Here is a 20,039-nt window from a genome sequence, read left to right as displayed (position 1 = left end):
TTGCATCTAGGAAGATGGAACACGTGGGGTTAGGCAAGCCAGTCATTTTCTGCGTCGCGTGGGCTCTCCGGGGTTGCTCGACTGTGCCCACAGCCCAGGGCGTGCCTGCTTCACCAGCTCCGACTCTTCCCTGATCGCTGGTGCCTTTTTATCTCTTGAGAGGAACAGGAGACAAAACGTGTCAACAGGGTGTGTGGGAGAAGCTGACTTACTACTGAACTTCTGTGATTCTGAAAGATAATTTTTTTGATTTTTAACCTTTTAAAATGATGACCTAACTGTGTCATAGTTTAACCAACAGCTTGTGGAGGCAACTTGGATTCTGTGACATGTGATCCATCATTTTAGAGACTGAATCCTGACGCAAGGAGGGAGCACCGTGGCGAGGGGGCTTTGTTCTCACAGACCACGTTTCTTACCACACGTGTAGGTTTTTGAAGTACGGAAATCGGGAAAAGATGGCCCAGGAGCTCAAGTACGGGGACATCGTGGAGAGACACCTCATAGACGGAGACGTGGTGCTGTTCAACCGGCAGCCCTCCCTGCACAAGCTGAGCATCATGGCGCATCTGGTGAGCGGGCGGTGCCTTTGTGTCGGGTTGGGAGTCTGCTGGGCGCGCACACGAATTCCGGACTCCAAAAATTAAGATGGCCAGTAATCTGAAATTTTTGTCACTTTTGATTTTTCTCTTCCTTCGCTTTTTAGTTTGAATAAAACTTTTACATTTTAAGCTTCCCTCCGACATTTATAATGTTTATAAAACCCATACTCAACAGTAAAACAGAAAGGAACTAATTGAAAATGAGCGTGAAAGTGACTGGCGTGATTTCACTTGCAGACGGAAATATACACGTATATATGTGCACGCAGACTTCTGTAAAACAGATATGGCAGAACGTTGATTTGGGAGCCGACGTGGCCTATTAACTACGCGGCTGAAATGCTGAGGAGATTTTTCGTCACAGCGGCCCCCAGCGAAGACCTTGGCGCGTATTTTTTTCAGTGATTTAGTTTTGCAACAACAGCAGTTGCCTCCTCTGGAGATTTAAAATGGAAATGAGGTGCAACTTTAATTCGTTAAATATTCATAAGTTCTCCTATCTCCAAAGCCATTAAATCGACGAGCATTTGCAACAGCATTTGAACAGCCTCTTCGGTTAATTTTTCCAGATTCAGGTTTTCAGTTTACGAACACGCTACGTCAGTCTTTTTACTTCAGCATGAAAATACCAAAGAAGCAGTTATGACTATGGGATTATGATCACGGGGATCTGGGGAGTGAACAAAATCCCTCCCTTCCTGGAAATTTGTGCTTGGCTTTGAGGCATTTCCAAAATAATTTTTTTTTGCTTGAAAAATTTCAAATCTATACAGAAGTAGAAAGAATACTGTGTTATTCCCATTCTCTGTATTGAATAATTTTCCAGGATTTTGCCGCACCTGTTTTCTCTCTCCCTTCTTTCTTTGACGACCCCAGAGGCCGGGTCTCTGCTCCATGTGTAGTCAGTTCACTTGTGTGAGGGGGGCGCCCGTGTGAGACGCACTCACCACAGTGCCGTTGTCACACCACACAGAATGAACCCCCCACTCCCTGCTGCCGTCTAGCACCCAGCCTGTGGGTGCATTTCCCCAAGTGTCTCTCTCAACTGTCTTCGCAGCTGGTTTGTCCAAATCAGGGTGTAAAGTCTGCAGGAACATTTGGTTGGTGCAGATCTTCTGTCTCCCTCTTGATCTAGAACAGCACCCCCACAACCCCCGTTCTTGTAATTTCAGTGTCCTTGTTGGAAAAAACCAGGTCAGTGATCCTCAAGAATGTCCATGGTGTGTGTGTGTGTGTGTGTGTGTGTGTGTGTGTGTGTGTGTGTGTAAGCGGACAGCAGACAGCACTAAGAGCATCTTTATTCTCTTATCCATCTAAACTGCACGGTGCTCGAGGCAGGGTTAGATTCAGACCCCACTTCTGGCAAGAACGACTCCTCGGTGGCCCTGGCTACTTCTTACCTCATTTTAGGAGGCGCAGGTTGTCTGTCGGCCCCACTCTTGGTTCTGAGAAGGTTAGGGCGGCAGATACTTTAGCCTGGTGCCTCCCTTGAAAGTTTCCTTACCAGCATTTTATCTAAAGGCTTCATCCATGTCTGATTATTGCCAGTGTTATTTCACTGGGGCTGCAAAATGAAGAATTTCTCATTTGTCATGCCTTTCACATTCTATACCTATCATTTTTTTTCTTTAATATTTTATTTATTATTTTTGAGAGAAAGAGAGTGAGCAGGGGAGGGGCAGAGAGAGAATGAGACACAGAATCCAAAGCAGGCTCCAGGCTTTCAGCTGTCAGCACAGAGCCTGACATGGAGCTCAGACTCACCAACCATGAGATCATGACCTGAACCAAAGTTGGTCACTGAACCCACTGAGCCACCCAGGCACCCCCTCCATACCTGTCATTTTTATAACAAAAAGTCTGTTCTTTTTAACTACAGTTATTTGTTTATCCAAAAATACATTGCCTGAAGGAAAGGCAACACAAATGCCTGATTCTTGTTCCTTTGTTGTCAGTTTGGGAAGGAAAAAGTTGCTCAGTTTTCTTCAACAAGGTCGGTTTGGGTTTTTTGTCTGTGTTTGCTTTCTCTTTTTTTTGGTGTCATTAAAACCCCGTGGGTTTTTCCACAAGAGACTCTTAAATACAGAGAACAAACTGAGGGTTGCTGGTGGGGTGTTGGGTGAGGGGATGGGCTAAATGGGAAATGAGTATTAAGAAGGGCACTTGTTGGGATGAGCGCTGGATGTTTTGTGTAAGTGATGAATCACTAAATTCTGTTCCTGAAATCAATATTGCACTGTATATTAACTAATTTGTATTTAAATTTTAAAAATAATAATTTTTAAAACCATGGGTTTTTATTTAGTCCTTGTGTTTTAATCAGCTTCTGCCATAAATGTTTCTTGTCTCCAGCTGTGACATCATTGGCCGGTGGGGGCCCCTTCACATGGCCCTTAACATTGGTGCTTGCCTCTGGTTAAAACAAACTCGTTGCATTATTTTGGCCTCATAAAGAATAACTCCACAAGTGACTTGACAAAACACACCAGGGTTTTATTTCCTTTATCTAACGTGTCCAGTTTTCAAGGAGCCATTTATTTAATGTTTTGAGACCACGAAGCTTTTGGGTAAATGACTAAGCCCCTCTCCTATTTTGTTTTTTGTTTTTTTGTATTCCACAGGCCAAGGTCAAGCCCCACCGGACCTTCAGATTTAATGAGTGTGTCTGTACACCCTACAACGCAGATTTCGATGGTGACGAGATGAACCTCCATCTTCCTCAAACAGAAGAAGCTAAAGCAGAGGCCCTCGTCCTTATGGGGGTGTGTAGGGTGGCGCAGCCCCGCTTCTGTATAACAGCCTGACCGAGGGGAAGGGGGGGGTGTGTGTCCTGTAAGGGAGTGTCAGTGACAGGCGGGGAGCTGAGAGGAGCGGGTACCTTCTGGCCTGCCATACGCGTTTCTGAGGTAAAGGACATGCGTGAAAACCAGCTGGGAAAAGGTAAGACAAGGGTGCAGCAGTATCGTGACTGTTAAGTACCAATTCATTTTACTGAAAACTTTCCTGCAGTATATTACATACTTCTTTGTCATCTGAAGGTCATGCTAAACAAAATCATTGTGTAATGACCCTTACCACCGTTGCATTTCCGGCAGTTAAGGGGAGCCCCGGAGGTGGCGGAGAAGTCCAGTGATGAGGCGCGCAGATGCCTGCTCTCCTTGTCCCGCATGGACTGGCCACTCACGACCCCAGCCATAGCACAGTACTGCGCGGGGCTCAGCCTCCTAAGCTTAACGGGGCCCCAGACTGTTGACTGTTTAGAGGCTAGGTTTCCCTTTTTCCCAGTATTCTGGTTTTCTGTGTTGTGAACGGGTTTGCCTGTGGTTATTAGTGTCCCTACCTCCAGAACACTTCTCACCATATCTGATACAGTGCTTTTCATCTGTTTTGTGTAGCATGTTAGTATCAGTTCTAAAGGGAAGGCTCTTAAGTTCTGTCAGATCTGTTAAAGTACGTGAGGACTTGGTGGGGACGAGAAGGAGGGCCTGCATTCATGGCCCTTGCCTCGGATTTTCACGCCTAAAGCCGACATATCTTTTCTGGCCAAGTATTTGATGTATTACATATTTTGTACACACTTAACACTAAGAACTTCATGTGGGTAATTTCAGTTTTCTTAGAACATTGAGTTTTAGCATAATGGAGTTATTTAAATAAGATGAGGTTTTTACACATCACAACTTCTCTTTTTTCTTTTTTTCCACCTCTTTTTTGTTGTTTATTTATTTTGAGAGGAAAAGAGCAGAGGAGGGACAGAGAGAGGGAAGAGAGAATCCCAAACAGGCTCTACTCTTGGCACCGATCCCGACATGGGGCTCCATTTCACCACCGTGAGATCGTGACCTGAGCCAAAATCAAGACTTGGATGCTTAACTGACTGAGCTACCCAGGCGCCCCTGTTTTCCACCTCTTTTTATCTGTTTGTTCCTTATCCATGAATTTAGATGGTGCTAGTCACAGTTCATAAGAGTCTTTGTTTTCCTTTTTATCTACTTAACATATTATAAATGCCCACCTTTGTTGTAAAGTCTTCATAATTATTGATTATAATGGCTTCACAGTATTTCACCAGTTTAGCACACCATGATTCACCTACCTTCTGAAAATTTAGTGTTTTTTTCCCTGTTTTGCTGTGAGGACAAATCCCTTAAGGGCCATCTTTGTGTATTTGGAGTCTTTCTTCTGAGTTATTTCTTCAGACTCCTCCAGCCGTTTAAAATGATTTCGTTGATGCTTAATGAGCACCTACTGTGTGCCGCCAAGTACTCTCCTAGGAGCACAACAGAGAAGAAAAAAGTCAAAATTCTTGCTTTTATCCTTATTTAAATGGGGAGAGGTGAAGAATAAACCAGTATAAAATAGGTCACATGGTGGCAAGTGCTGAGAAGAAAAGAATCAATCCCAAGAAGGAGGAAAGAAAACGAGACGGGTCCTATTTCATAGAGGATGGTCTGGGAGGGCCCCTAGAATGACAACACTTGAGGCAAATTCTGAAAGAAGTTGACGAGCAGTGTGACTGTCAGCAAAAGATCAAGCAGAGGACCAACAGGTACAAAGACCCTGTGATCGTCCAAGAGATAACGAGAGGCCAGCCTGTTTCCTCCAAGTCCTCGGTATTTGTAGCAGTTGTGATGAGTGCTCTGTTCTGTATGGGGAGATAGCGAGAGAGAAGATGCTGGAGGGCAGGTGGCCATGAACGAGCTCCGCACTCCCACACACGGCCAGGCGGTGCATTGACCGGTGCACTCATCCGTTCTGACCTCGTACTCTTATCTGGTAAGCTCTTCCAGAGGAAATAGCCAGAGTTGCAAAATCACATCATATTTGTACCATAAAATCCTGTGTGGCACTCAAAAGTGATGATGTAGTATTGTTATCAGCATAAATGCCATTATTGATTTAGTTTTTATTTCAAAAGCAGACTGTAAAGACATGGTCTTACTTCGTTTGATAAATAGATGTCTCTGTGTTTGTAAAAATGCTTACAGCCAGAAGTTGGGAGGGTTATATACCAAAACCTTACAACTGCAACTCTTTCAGTTTGGCGATTCCATGCAGAGATGTTTTCCAGATTCTGGGTTTTTTGTTCTGTTTTGTTTTCACTTTTTCTCCTTGTCTGTATTTTTAGACTTTCTATAAAGAACATACTATTTTTGTAACAAAAAGTAATAATTAGAATGTTGCTAGTGATATCAGCTATGTAGCTAGTTGCTAGAGGTAATGGTCTGTAGCCAACCACTTGGACCTCAGCTTTAAGTTGGGTGCTAAGGATCCATTTTGTAATAATAGCATATATCATTGGTTAAAAATGACAAAAAAACACAGGCTCCAAGCTAGGATGCAAGATCTTTGTTACCATCAGGACAGATCCCCTCAATTACATGTAAGAAAATTATCATCTAACTGTATCAACTCAGCAGTTCTGTCTCAGTGGGTAGGGCTATAGCCTGAGTGTGGTCCCAAATGACTGGGGAGACTTTTGCAAATATGCAAATCCCAGCTTCACGTACCCAGGCCCCCAGACCACTCCCTGTCCCATCCTAGAGAGATTCTTAAAAACAAGCATGAACAGGGGCGCCTGGTTGGCTCGGTTGGCTTAGTGTCCAGCTTCAGCTCAGGTCATGCTCTCACAGTTTGTGAGTTTGAGCCCCGTGTCAGGACCTGTTCTGAGCGCTAGCTTTGTCTTTGGATTCTGTGTCTCCCTCTCTCTCTGACCGTCCCCTGCTCATGCTGTCTGTCTGTCTGTCTGTCTCTCTCTCTCTCAAAAATAAATAAAACATTTTTAAAAATTAAAAAAAGAAAGAAAACAAGCATGAACAATTATCTTCAGCCCTGATTGGAAGATCACTGTTCTGTGCATGTTCACAAGAAGGCAGGAACAGGTCTCTGCCTTGGAGGGCCTTTTAGTTGGCCCTAGCGAGGTTGCCTAGACAACTCATAAATAAAATGAGCACCTCCACATCACGATTTGAGCAAATTTATATGTCCATTATCTCCCAGCAATAACAAAATTCGAGCAAATGCACTCTGATGCACAGAATCTTCTTTAAATTTGTTAATTATGCACTGGCCAACTAGCACCCTGTTTTGCTTAGTGTAGGCACTCATTAACTTTTCCTTAAATCCTGTTGTTAATTCTCATTAGGACTCTGTCTTCACCGAGAGTTCAAGCAGTTCTGCCATCATTGTGGAGAGGCATGAGACTGATGGACCTGAAAGAGAACAGTGCTCCTCATTCATAGGAGTGAACTGTCCTTGGAGAAGGGATTTATTAATAAGTAGGAAGTCTTACACGTACAGGGTTCTTACATGGATCCGAAACTTCGCTTGGTATTTAGTGTCGGTAGGAACGTCTGGTGTCAGTGTGGCCGGTGTGTTTGGTCTCTACTTAACAGACAAAGGAGCTGGTGACAGAGCTGGGATGGGGAACCCTGGCTGCCATTTCTCCGCCCCACTTCTCTGCTCACCCGCTCTTCTTTATTTACATGTGGCAATTCGGAGCCTTTGTGGTGCGGTTATTTTGGACTGCATCACGCAATCCAAAGAGTGTCCAAGAATGGCTAACACGTTGTGTTTGTCTTTTCCTTTAGACGAAAGCAAATCTTGTAACCCCAAGGAATGGAGAACCACTGATTGCTGCTATTCAGGACTTTCTAACAGGTGTGTTTATGAGTTCACTTGAAAGGAGACTGGGAAGCATTAGGATTCATAGTGATTCATGTAACAACTTAAGAAGCGATTCGGTCTTGTATGTTTAATTCTGTTGTTTACTATGTTTGATTGTGAAGCTACTTGAGAGATTTTGGATTGGCTGGTTATTCATTGAATCAGTAAGCATTTGTTCAGCTCCTGACATGCAGTAGACATTTTTCTGAGCATTGGAGATACTGTGGAGCTTAGACTCTAGTGAGAAGAGGGGGCCAGCATGCACTTGTATGTTTTTACTCTCTCTTTAGCCAGAGTCCAGATTCATTTTAAAATTGAAACCTTTTGGTGCGCCTGGGTAGCTCATTTGGTTAGGCATCTGACTTCTGTTCAGGTCATGATCTCGCCGTGTCGTCAGGCTCTGAGCTGACAGCTCAGAGCCTGGAGCCTGCCTCGGACTCTGTGTCTCCCTCTCTCTCTCTGCTCCTGCCTCACTTGTACTCTCTCTCCCAAAAATAAATAAACATTTGTTTTAAAAGACTTAAAAAATAACAAATTTGAAACCTTGTGGTTGTTCTGCAAGTTCACGCCTCCTCTTTGTTTTGTGTTGTTCCCAACATTCATAGGCGCCTATCTCCTCACTCTTAAGGACACTTTCTTTGACCGAGCCAAGGCCTGCCAGATCATTGCTTCCATATTGGTTGGCAAGGATGAGAAAATTAAAGTTCGCCTCCCACCACCTACGATACTAAAGGTTTGTGCTGGGAACACCAGGGTGGCTCAGTCAGTTAGGTGTCTCGCCCTTGGCTTCTGCGCAGGTCACAGTCCCACAGTTGGTGAGATCAAGCCCCGGCTCAGGCTCTGCACCGACAGCGCAAAGCCTGCTTGAGATTCTCTCTCCCCACTCTCTGTCCCTCCCCCATGCATGCGTGCACATCTTCTCTCTCTCTCTCTGAAAATAAATAAAGGTTTGTGCAGGAGCCGGGCATGCCGGGGACAGGTTTGTATGTGAGTGCTCTGCAGGTCAGGCTCAGCCAGCTGATGCTGTGACTTCCTTCCTCCTTCAGCCTGTCACCCTGTGGACAGGAAAGCAGATCTTCAGCATCATCCTCAGACCCAGTGATGACAACCCAGTGAGGGCCAACCTCCGAACCAAGGGCAAGCAGTACTGTGGCAAAGGAGAAGATCTCTGTGTCAACGATTCCTGTGAGTCAAAGCCGCGGGGCGGGAGCGGGCAGAAAGCAGGTGGCCAATAACTGCCTTCACTTCGCAAGCAAAGGCCATCTTTTTCTTAGGCAGGAAGTTTATTCTGCAGGGACACAGTTGGTGTGTCTCCTCTCACTGTGACTCCCCATTTCTCTAAAAAGTAGAGATCATGTAGGTACATGGTCTAGAATGTTCTTCTCCAGATGTGTTTTAGATGACTATTTTCTGTAAATTAATATGATTTCTTTTATTCTGCCCCGCCCCTTTTTTGACCATAAGCGAGAATCTCCTCATATAAGTCACATAACTTATCATTTTATGTCCAAAAATGTGTTCGTTGTCTAAAAGTATAATAGAACTATTTTTCTACTGCCTCCTGGTCAGCTTATTTCTTGTAACACAAAGATCTGGTGTAACCACGAGAGGATTTAAATGTTAAACCATCGGAAAAAAATAAATAAATAAATAAATAAATAAATAAATAAATGTTAAACCATCGGAATCATCCAAACTAATTCAGCCCAAAGTACAGTCCCCAGACCAATGCCATTCAGCCAGTGCTGCTTTCTGGCACGAGCTCCTGCTCACCAGCAGCTCGCCAGCAGGCTCCTCTGGGTGCCGCTGACTTGGAATGGGCTTTGTGAGCAGGGCCTTGTGACAAGAAATGGATCTCCAGGACTCTGCTGAAGAACTGAACCACAGAGTTTTTGAAGGTCAAGATTCCTGTTTTGGAATGAAGAGTACATGTTTTGAAGAGCACCGATTTTTTTTCTCAGGTTTAGAGCCGTTGCTTTGAAAATACACTCTCTAGTCTTTTAGGTGTTTTGGCTTACTTGTTTTGGGTTGTATTTTGTTTCTTGCTAGAGGTAAATCCAGTTTGTTGTATAGGCTCTTCATGGTGACGTCCTCAGTTTTCATCATCTGGGGTGAATGACAAAGTGCTTTGCAGTTTACTGAGTACTTTGGGGCATGTGATTTCATCAGATGCTCACAAGACCCCTGTGACACAGAGGACAAGTGCTCGGTGCTGCCATTTATGGTTCACAGTTGAAAATGATGGTTCTCGGCGCAGAGGTTTCTGGGAGCATAAAAGATGACTACAGCAGCTAGGCCAACTTTTGAACCCGCAAGAGGTGGGAGAGGAAAAGGAGAAGGTGATTTGAGCCAGCTCTCAAAGCAGTATTCGAGTAGAGACCTACCTTCTCATACAAAGCTAAAATATAGACAAACCACTCAGGATGCCCCTGAAGAGGTTCGCAACCGTGACTTCAGGAGAGAGCTGGAGGAGAGCGAGCGAGCTGCTGCAAGAGAAAAAAACAGATCGTCCAACACGAGAACATACAACCTCCTCGTCAGTGTCAGAAACCTCGGTTAGACCAGATTCCTGCCGCCAACCTTGACGCAGATGATCCTCTAACAGATGAGGAAGATGAAGACGAAGACTTCGAAGAGGAGAGTGCCGATGACGACACTGCCGCTCTTCTTGCAGAACTAGAGAAAATCAAAAAAGAAAGAGCAGAAGAGCAGGCTAGGAAGGAACAAGAACAAAAAGCTGAAGAAGAACGAATACGTATGGAAAACATTTTGAGTGGAAACCCTCTCCTAAATCTCACTGGCCCATCCCAGCCTCAGGCCAACTTTAAGGTTAAAAGGAGGTGGGATGATGATGTTGTTTTCAAGAACTGTGCAAAAGGCGTAGATGATCAGAAGAAAGACCAAAGATTTGTAAATGATACACTGCGATCCGAATTTCACAAAACGTTCATGGAGAAATACATTAATAGTACAGTTTTATGTGCTTAATTAAAGACTGTAAAACGTTAACGATCATTCTTTATTTTCTCTCTCCCCATCTACATTGTGCATAGGCTTCCCTAATTTTAAATCCCAAAATACTCTTTCTTTATGGATCCCTTATTTGTTAAGGACTTGGGAATTGGTTTAACCTAATTTCGATTCATGGAATTTTGCCAGTCATATGTTTTCCTTTTAATACGGGAAGGGGACCCTTCTTGTGATAAATATTTTTGAAAATGTTTATGACTAAATCTGTGTCCCCAACTTTTTCGTTGAAGTGTATGCAGCTTATAAAGCATTGCATCTTTTCTTTTGAATTGTATTTCTTTGTGCATTAACTTTTTCTCATTTCTTTGACATTGATTTAAGGTCAGTTAATGTGTGGTATCTTCTCTGTTTTTCAAGTGTGCTAGAAGATGAAAAGGATTCTCTTTGCCCCTCATTTTGGTATAGAAAAGTGTCCTCAACCTCTAAGCTCCCTGAGTATGTGCCACAGGGCGCATGGGGTGTCTTTCGCTTCTGCGAGCACTCCTTCCTTTTCCTCTTGGCCCGAAACAGCTCCTTAAGCATGCCCAGAAAGCATGTGGCACTCACCTGTGTTCTCCTGGATACCCAACTGCCGTGTCCCTTTTGACCGAGAGAGTTTGCACACTGATAGACTTTAGATGCAGAGCCTAGGAAAGTTCTAACAGCAAACAATACACGAAATAAAACCTGTTGAAATCGAAAAAAAAGAAAAGAAAATGATGGTTCTCTAGTACATTTCAGAGTTAGGACACTGTAAAGTAACCAACTGGGCTTTCCATGCTTTTCAAAAGTCTCTAGATTTCTCTTTTGTTCCCCTCGAAAAATTTTGGGAGCATTTTTCTTTGCTCTCCTTTAATTTTCATAGTGGGAACATGCTTTCTCCACCACCCCACGTTGGAACAAGGCTGAGTAATAAGTGTGTGTTTAAGCAGCCAGTGCTTGCCGTCCTTCCAGATGTTACCATCCAGAACAGCGAGCTGATGAGCGGCAGCATGGACAAGGGAACGTTGGGATCGGGATCGAAGAACAATATATTTTACATTTTGCTGCGAGACTGGGGGCAGAACGAAGCTGCCGACGCGATGTCACGGCTTGCTAGGCTGGCTCCCGTCTATCTCTGTGAGTATCTCCAGCCGCCCCGGTGCACGGCGGCGGTGGCTCAGGTTGCAGGGATGTGCGTTAGTTAGTTCTTTTACCTTTGTCTCCTCCCCCAGCCCCCACACGCCACATGCATACCCGCGCACAGGAGACTTAATCCAGGCTGAATCGTTTGTGACTTATGAATGAGATGAGTCCAGTACTGACTAGCCTCCTTTCAGATTTGAATTTGCTCTTGATTTCTTGTCTCAAAATGCCCCATAGCTCTGTGATGCCAGTCTGAAGGGGTTGTTAGATAAGGGCCGTTCGCGGGCTGCTTCCAAGGTACTTGCACTCCGACGTGGTCCTCGCGGCCCTCATAGCTCGGCTCTGCTGGGTTACTCAGGGTTCCCCTTCTCTCCTTGCACTGTTCCATTTCCGAGCATGCTGTACATGCAGGAAACATTTTGTTTCCACTCTTACACTTGGATTCTTTGGCTGGGTATAGAACTCTGGATCGAATTTTAAAGGTACTGCTCTACTCTACAGAGCTGATGTGAAAGTTTATTTTTAGTCTTATTTCCAAGCTTCTGTATTTGTCTTTTCATTCTGGAAGCTGTGCGAATCCTGTGTCCTTGTTGTTCTGGAAGTTCACACTGGTAGACCCTTGGTATGAGTCTTTTCTCATTGTGTTGGGCACTATGTAAGCTCTCAATGTGCCCCCATGTGTCCTTCTGTTGTGGAAATGTTCTTGTTTTGTTTTGTTTGATAATTTTCTCACCTTAACTTTCTCTGTTCTTCTTGGAATTTCTGTTCATTATGTAAGTAGAGCTTCTGGATTGACTCTCTGATTTTTCTTACCTCCTTTTCCCTATTGTCCATTTCTTTGTTTCTGGATTCATTTCATCTTTTTTTTTTTTTTTAATGTCTATGTATTTGGGTGGGGGAAGAGGCAGAGGGAGAGGGAGAAAGAGAATCCCAAGTAGGCTCTGGCCCTGTCAGCAGAGAGCCCAATAGAGGGATTCAATCCCACGAACCATGAGATCATGGAGCCTATTGGTTGATGGACTTCTTAGTTCTTTTTTTTTTAATGTTTTGTTTATTTTTGATACAGAGAGAGACAGAGCATGAGAGGGGGAGGGGCAGAGAGAGAGGGAGACACAGAATTGGAAGCAGACTCCAGGCTCCAAACTTATCAGCACAGAACCCAACGCGGGGCTCAAACCCACGAACGTGAGATCATGACCTGAGCCGAAGTCAGAGGCCCATCCGACTGAGCCACCAGGCACCCTGACTTCTTAGTTCTTGGTTGAGCTACAAGCCAATATTTTTATTGAGGAACTACCAAATAGCCCTATCAGTAATACTTTTCTCTAGGGAAGCTTGGTTTCTCCAGGGACAGATCTATTTCCGATCTCAGCCTCCCACCCAGCACTTGAGACCTGCTTGTCAGGATTCTGGGGTGTGGCCAGGGAAAGGGACTAAGGAATCACAATCACGGCATATACAGACCTCATGCTCTGCTTTAGAGTCCTCCCCATCTGCCTGCATTTAGGATCCCTTAGTCCAGAGCTCTATGATTCCATTTCCTGGGATATAAATGCCCATCTTCCACAGAAAAATACTGATTTTCTACCAGGTCTCCTTATCTGCAACATATACATTATCTCCAGCATCTGCAGGAGCTGGCGGTATAGTTTCTGAGTGTCTCCAGACTCATGCGTCCTTGTTTCCACAGCCACACTGAGGTGTCCCTTCTCCACCCTGCTAAGCCAGGTGCCTCTCATGCACCCACTTTCAATGTCAGGGTTAGGAGTATTGACCATGTATAGTTCCCTCAAAGATGGGGTTTTCCTGTGTTTGGGGATGATTTCTGAAGAAGGAAGGGGGTGTGGGCAGAAAGGTATCTAAGATGGTATCTTAGAACAAGAAGTCAGGTGGCTCACTTTCCATTATTGCTGACTTTGTCTAGCTGCTCTTTGGTATTTATATCAATGTGCTTCATATTGTAGTTAGTTGGGGACAGTGCTTGCTCCCCACAGGGTTGTAATGTCTCTGACAGGATTCAGTGAGTCTTGGGTCATTTTTATATAACTCTCTACAACTGATACACATTTTTATTTAATTGGGTCATGATATATTCTCTGAAGGTATAAATGGTTTCTGTATAGTGGGTTGACTAACATTCATGGCGCTCTCTTTCTGCTCTACCTGCCAACTGTTCTACAGCAAACCGTGGATTCTCCATTGGCATTGGTGACGTCACACCCGGTCAAGGATTGCTAAAGGCCAAGTACGAGTTGCTGAACGCTGGCTATAAGAAATGTGATGAGTACATTGAGGCCCTGAACACAGGAAAGCTGCAGCAGCAACCTGGTTGCACAGCCGAGGAGACTCTGGAGGTGAGTCCGCTCTTCGGGTGGGTTAGCCACTCCATGCTCACAGGCCCATGCTGCCGGCCTGAAGAGAAAGTAGCAGAGGGGCGGGGGAAGCAAAGGCAGTGGCCTTAGCCCCAGGTCAGCTGGGTGCTGCGTGCGTGTGTTCTCGTTTGTTGAACGAGGGGAGGGCCTCTGATCAGGTCCTTTGCATCCCCAGCAACTTCCACGTTCTAGGTGGTGAAAACAGGGCCAGCTGCTCGCTCGACCACACGGGGCTGCTCTTGTTCCAGCATCGCACTGGGCCCTGCTGTAACTGGACTCACGTGCTGGTGTGCTTGCTGTTTCTAGCATCTTTCCAGTAGAGACTGGCAACCACAGCTCTTGAAACGGATGGTCTTTGATGGGGCACCTGGCTGGTTCAGTCAGTAGAGCGTGCAGCTCTTGATCTCAGGGTTGTAGGTTTGAGTCCCACATTGGATGCAGAGATTACTTAAAAATTAAATCTTTAAAAAAATAATAACGGATGGTCTTCCAAAGAGATTTGGGCACAGAAGAGGGAAAATTCGTATCACTTGTCTGTCTGCTTCCCCAGTCACATTTGAAACTAGGTTAGCTGCCCAGCAAGGGTCAGAATCAAAATGACGACCAGCCTCTGGAGCTCTGCACTCTGTCAGGCAGCCTGGGAGGGCAGTCCGACTGCACCAGGACTTCGCCTGGCACTTTTCTGCCCTTCCCTGCAGCCCAGGACTCAGAGCTTTAACTCACCTACGTGTGGAAGAATGGATAATCCATAAGAAATTTTCTGATGACATGAGTTTTTTATGAAATAGGAAGAAAGGAGAGTTGTAGGCACTGTTCACCATTAGCTCGTTCCTAATCTCACAGATCCAAGTTAGTTAGCGGATAGACGGTGTAATAATGATTTCAGTAATAGAAGTTAGTGATTCATCACTTACAAACAACACCTAGTGTCATCCCAGCAGATACCTCCTCCTTAACGCCCATCACCCATTTAGCCCATCCCCCCACCCAACACTCTGCTAGCAACCGTGTTTGTTCTCTGTACTTAAGTCTCTTATGGTTTATCTCCTTAACTATATTTATCTTATTTTTGCTTTCCCTCACCTATGTTTATCATTTTGTTTCTTAAGTTCCACGAGTGAAATCATGATTTTTGTCTTTCTCTGACTCATTTCAGTTAGCATAATACACTCTAGTTTCCTCCACGTTGTTGCAAGTGGCAAAGATTTGATTCTTTTTGATTGCCAAGTAATACTCCATTGTGTGTGTATACCTTATCTTCTTTGCCCATTCGTCAGTTGCCGGATATTTGGGCTTTCCATACTTCAGCTACTGTCTATAGTGCTGCGATAAATATTGGGGTGCATGTGCCCCTTCAAATCAGCATTTTTGTATCCTTTGCATAAAATACCCAGTAGTGTGATTGCTGGATCATAGGGTAGTTCTAATTTTAATTTTTTAAAGAACCTGCACACTGCTTTCCCGAGTGGCTGCACCAGTTTGCATTCCCGCCAGTAGTGCAAGAGATCCCCTTTCTCCTCAGCCTAACATCTTGTTTGCTGAATTGTTAATGTCAGCCATTCTGACAGGTGTGAGGTGGTATCTCATTGTGGTTTTGATTTGTGTTTCCCTGATGATGAGTGATGTTGAATTTCTTTTCATGTGTCCGTTAGCCATCTGGATCTCTTTTTTGGAAAAGTGTCTATTCATGTCTTTTGCCCATTTCTTCACTGGATTATTTGTTTTGTTGGTATTGAATTTGATTTGGTATTGAGTTAGATTTTGGATACTAACCCTTTGTCTGGTATGCCATTTGGAAGTACCTTCTCCCATCCCGTTGGTTGCCTTTTAGTTTTGCTGATTGTTTCCTTCACCGTGCAGAAGCTTTTTATCTTGATGAGGTCTTTATAATTCATTTTTGCTTTTGTTTACCTTCCCTCTGGAAACGCATCAAGTAAGAAGTTGCTATAGCCAAGGTCTTTTACCTGTTTTCTCCTCTAGGATTTTGATGGCTCTCTTTTCTTACATTTAGGTCTTCCATCCATTTTGAGTCTATTATTGTGTGTGGGAAGAAGGTGGTCCAGGTTCATTCTTCTGCAGGTCGCTGCCCAGTGTTTCCAGCACCATTTGCTGAAGAGACTGTCTTTATTCCGTTGGACATTCTTTCCTGCTTTGTCAGAGATTATTAGTTGGCTAAACATTTGTGGGTCCATTTCTGGGTTTTCTCTTCTGTTCCATTGATATTAGTGTCTGTTTTTGTCCCAATACCATATTGTCTGGATGATTACAGCTTTGTAATACAGCCTGAGGTCTAGAACTGTGATGCCTCCAGCTTTGGTTTTCTTTTTCAACATTACTTTGACTTTTCTGGGGTCTTTTCTGCTCCCATACAAATTTTAGAATTGTTTGTTCTAGCTCTGTGAAGAATGCTGGTGTTATTTTGATAGGGATTGCATTGAACATATGGATTACTTTGCATAGTATTGACATTTTAATAATATTTGCTTTTCTGATCTATGAGCATGGAGTGTTTTTCCATTTTTTGTGTGTCTGTTTCTTTCATAAGTTTCTTCTAGTTTTCAGTGTATAGATTTTTCACTTATTTGGTTAGGTTTTCCCTAGGTATTTTATGGGTTTTGGTGCAATTGTAATGAGATCAAGTCCTTGATTTCTCTTTCTGCTACTTCATTATTGGTGTATAGAAATGCAACCAATTTCTGTACATTGATTGTATATCGTGTGACTTTGCTGAATTCATGAATCCGTTCTAGCGGCTTTTTGATTAATCTCACTGAGTCTTCAGAGAGAGAGAAATGGATGTTTCTCACTGGCACTTACCTAGAAATTTACTTGCGGCCCCAGTAGCACTTGTTTTGAGTAGAACCGTGACTCGTAACTGATTCAGCACCCTCTCTGTGAGCTGAGAAAGGACACCTTGTGGATGAGCTCATGGACTAGAATATTCCGGTGGAGTCACCTCATCACACACTTAACTTCTGGGAATTCACGTGTATGCTTGGAAAGTAAAAATAAGCAGTAAATGTTAGAAGTGGCATAAGCAATTTTCCTTTACTACACACTCTACCATGCCTTCTATTTCTTAAGTGTATTTAGGCTTATATGTGCGTATACAGCAACGTGCATACAGACCTATTATTATAGAGGATGCTATACACAAAGCCATTGAAAGGATTTTTCAAGATTTTGTTACTGACCATTTTTACCTTAAACACTGATTTGGAACCTTTCCTTCCTTGAGGATTAGGGTCTTTATAGATAAAGCGTATTGATCTTCAAAGGCTCAAAAACCTTTTATGTATTGGAAATCTGACATCCGGCTTACATTTTTTCAGATTTCGTTATGTGTCAGGTTGAACGTTGGTAATCGGCAGAGCCCTCATGCACCTCGCTCTCTCCCGCCAGGCTCTGATCCTGAAGGAGCTGTCTGTGATCCGCGACCACGCGGGCAGTGCCTGCCTCCGGGAGCTGGATAAGAGCAACAGCCCGCTCACCATGGCTCTGTGCGGCTCCAAAGGTGTGCGCCCCTCCACCCACCGCTCGCACTGTACTCTCTGTATGGGCCGGCAGGGCTTCTCCCAGAAAATGCAGGAATCATTTCAGACCTTTCATGTATAAGGGCATATCCTGGGGCACCTGGGTAAGCGTCCACGTCTGGGTTTCAGCTCAGGTCAAGATCTCGAGGTTTGTAAGTTAGAGCCCTGTGTCAGGCACCACGCTGACAATGTGGAGCCTGCTTGGGATTCTCTCTCTCTACCCCTAGCCTCCTCATGTCCTCTGTGTGTGTCTCTCTCTCAAACAATAAATAAGCTATAAGATATATATATATAATTTAAATCGTATGAATAGAAAGAGACAATTATTTCCATTTTAGAAATTTAACTTGTTTGAAGGAACTTGAGTAATAACGTGTGGATTTCTGAGCTCAAGGATCCTTTAAGCAAATGTAATACTATTTAAAAAAAAAACTTTTCCAAATTAATGTATTTAGTGATGTGGCAAACACTTTAATTTCATAGTGGTCTAGGACCTAAAACATGAGGTTTCATGGTACTGCACTCAGATTCAAAACCTCCATGGTTCTATTTTTGTAAACTTTTAGCAGAATAAAGTCCAACTTTGCTGTCTTCCCCTTACCCCACCCCCCTTCCCCCCTTTCCCATTCCTGTGACTTTGCTTCCCACTCTTCCAGTTTCTTTGGAATTCCTCCCCTCATCCCTTTTTACATCCAATGGTAATGTCCTCCGAAAGTTCAGCCTGGTCCCAGACTCCCCTGCACGTCTTTGCTGTGCTCACACTCCCTGCGGGGCCCTGCAGCCCTCCCTCAGCTATTGTTCTGTTACTGAGGGCTCCACCCTGTATTATTCTCGTTCTGGCCCTTTACTGTCCCTACACTGGGAGCCTGTCCTGTCACGTGAGCCTGTCCTGTCATATTCCTGTTTTATCCCATGGATCTGCTTGCGTGTTAATGTTAGTTCGGTAAACGAATGTTACATTCCTGGCCTGTTTCCCTAGGTTCTTTCATTAACATATCACAGATGATTGCCTGTGTGGGACAGCAAGCCATCAGTGGCTCTCGAGTGCCAGATGGCTTTGAAAATAGGTCCTTGCCTCACTTTGAAAAACACTCAAAGGTAAGTGATAGTGGTTCAGACAGAACTTTGGAGGGCGACCATGGGCGGCGCAAAAGAGCTACGGGAGTCCTGTGCCGCCAACCCGGCGCTCCCTGGGGGCGTGTGCAGGTGGGGCTGCTCCGGAGGCTTCCCTCTCTGACCCCTGTAGATCCCCCCAGGGTTGTGTGGGAGCCTTGTTAGATTTGCTGCTGCAAAACTTGATGAGTGCCCTCTTGCTTCCTCTCCAAGAGGGAGGATTTCAAGGTCCCTTCCAACAACCAAAACATGTAGATACCTCATGTCTGATCAACGTGTGCTTATTGTGGGAGCACTGACATCAAAGTATGGGAATTTTAAAATAGTGATAACATGAACCACACTAAAACACCCAGGAACGTCCAGATTCTCCTCTTGACTTCTCGAACTCGGTTTTTAAATGACCTCTCGGTTTCAGTGGCCCTGGTGGTTTGGGCACTGGTATAAGCCGAAGTAGACAGACCTCTGCTAGGCTTTTTCTGGGACCCAGGGGCAGACAACTTTTACGTCTAGTTGAGGAACTTGGACTTGGAGTAGGTTTGGTCACTCAGATTCTGGACTTAGAGTCAGCTCTTACTCCCGTTAATGCACAGATACCCCAGCTGCTCCTGCCCCACAGACTGCAGGGTTCCTGTCCAGCCCCCTGCTGGAGAGACAGGACTGCTGTCCTGGGATATGCAGGTATTCTCTGTATTATATGGTCCCAGGAAATTTGAGGGACTGTGCCCAAGATTATAATTCACTACAAGTCAGAGAGCCAAGTGGTCACTGGAATGGTGCCTGTCTATGCGTGTCAGGCTCAGAGTTCTAAGGGAGCCTGACAAATTCAGAGGAGAGGCTGAGGGCATTCAGACTGCTTGGTCCACTTTCCTGCCACTGGCCCCAGCACCAGCCCTGCCTGGGAGTCACCCTCCTTGTCTCTGGGAAGGCTGGTTTATGCCAAATTGTTTCTCTTTCAGGAAAGGGCCTTTAAAGCCTCCCCCTTCATAAGAGTACATTGACCAGATATTTATAGTCTAAAGGTGGGGCATTTTGTGATGTGAATGGGGTTTGAAGTTGTGGACCTTGAAGAGTTTTTTGTCTGGTTTTTTTTTTTTTTTTTCATTTTTCTCCACCTCTCTTTAGCTCCCCGCTGCCAAAGGCTTTGTGGCTAATAGCTTTTATTCCGGTTTGACACCAACCGAGTTTTTCTTCCACACAATGGCTGGCCGGGAAGGTCTGGTCGACACAGCCGTAAAGACAGCTGAAACGGGATACATGCAGGTAATTTGAAGAAATGTAGGCCATTAGCAGCAGAACAGGACAGGGTTCCGAGGATTTTGACTGCTGAGTGTTTACATATCTTGTACATGAGCTGTAATGTATCGCGTCTTAGTATTTAACAGGAATAATTGGGAAATGCAGGAGCCCTGGAAATAAACAGCAGAAAAAGCAATGTGTTCACTTCATTCCGTGCACCTTGAGTGATTCAGACCATGCCAGGGCCGCGCTCACCAAAGCCGTACTGAGAACATGGGCTGGAAGCATGTCTGGGGAGGCCTTGAGCCTCATGGGCCTCTGTTTACTAATCATGAAGATGTCGGTGACAGTACCTATGTCCCAATGACTGAGAGGACTCT

The 20,039-nt window shown here is 44.6% G+C and overlaps 1 protein-coding gene and 1 pseudogene across 1 annotated transcript in view; both read left to right on the top strand.

The window, feature by feature from the left end:
* POLR3A (RNA polymerase III subunit A) overlaps positions 1 to 20,039 on the top strand; it is a 50,208-nt gene that overhangs the window by 14,704 nt on the left and 15,465 nt on the right. Inside the window, exons 10-19 of the mRNA XM_029932015.1 lie at positions 431 to 572; positions 3,224 to 3,364; positions 7,193 to 7,262; positions 7,874 to 8,001; positions 8,315 to 8,453; positions 11,232 to 11,396; positions 13,584 to 13,756; positions 17,177 to 17,288; positions 18,287 to 18,405; positions 19,546 to 19,683. Of these exons, the coding sequence (XP_029787875.1) occupies positions 431 to 572; positions 3,224 to 3,364; positions 7,193 to 7,262; positions 7,874 to 8,001; positions 8,315 to 8,453; positions 11,232 to 11,396; positions 13,584 to 13,756; positions 17,177 to 17,288; positions 18,287 to 18,405; positions 19,546 to 19,683 (1,327 nt within the window). The remainder of the gene's footprint in view (positions 1 to 430; positions 573 to 3,223; positions 3,365 to 7,192; positions 7,263 to 7,873; positions 8,002 to 8,314; positions 8,454 to 11,231; positions 11,397 to 13,583; positions 13,757 to 17,176; positions 17,289 to 18,286; positions 18,406 to 19,545; positions 19,684 to 20,039) is intronic.
* On the top strand, positions 9,526 to 10,567 carry LOC115285586 (annotated as a pseudogene).

This window comes from Suricata suricatta, chromosome 2 (genome assembly GCF_006229205.1).
Source record: "Suricata suricatta isolate VVHF042 chromosome 2, meerkat_22Aug2017_6uvM2_HiC, whole genome shotgun sequence".
In the NCBI taxonomy this organism is placed as follows: Eukaryota; Metazoa; Chordata; class Mammalia; order Carnivora; family Herpestidae; genus Suricata; species Suricata suricatta.
The sequence above is the reverse complement of the archived record's forward strand: the minus strand, read 5'-3'. Positions and strand labels throughout refer to the sequence as shown.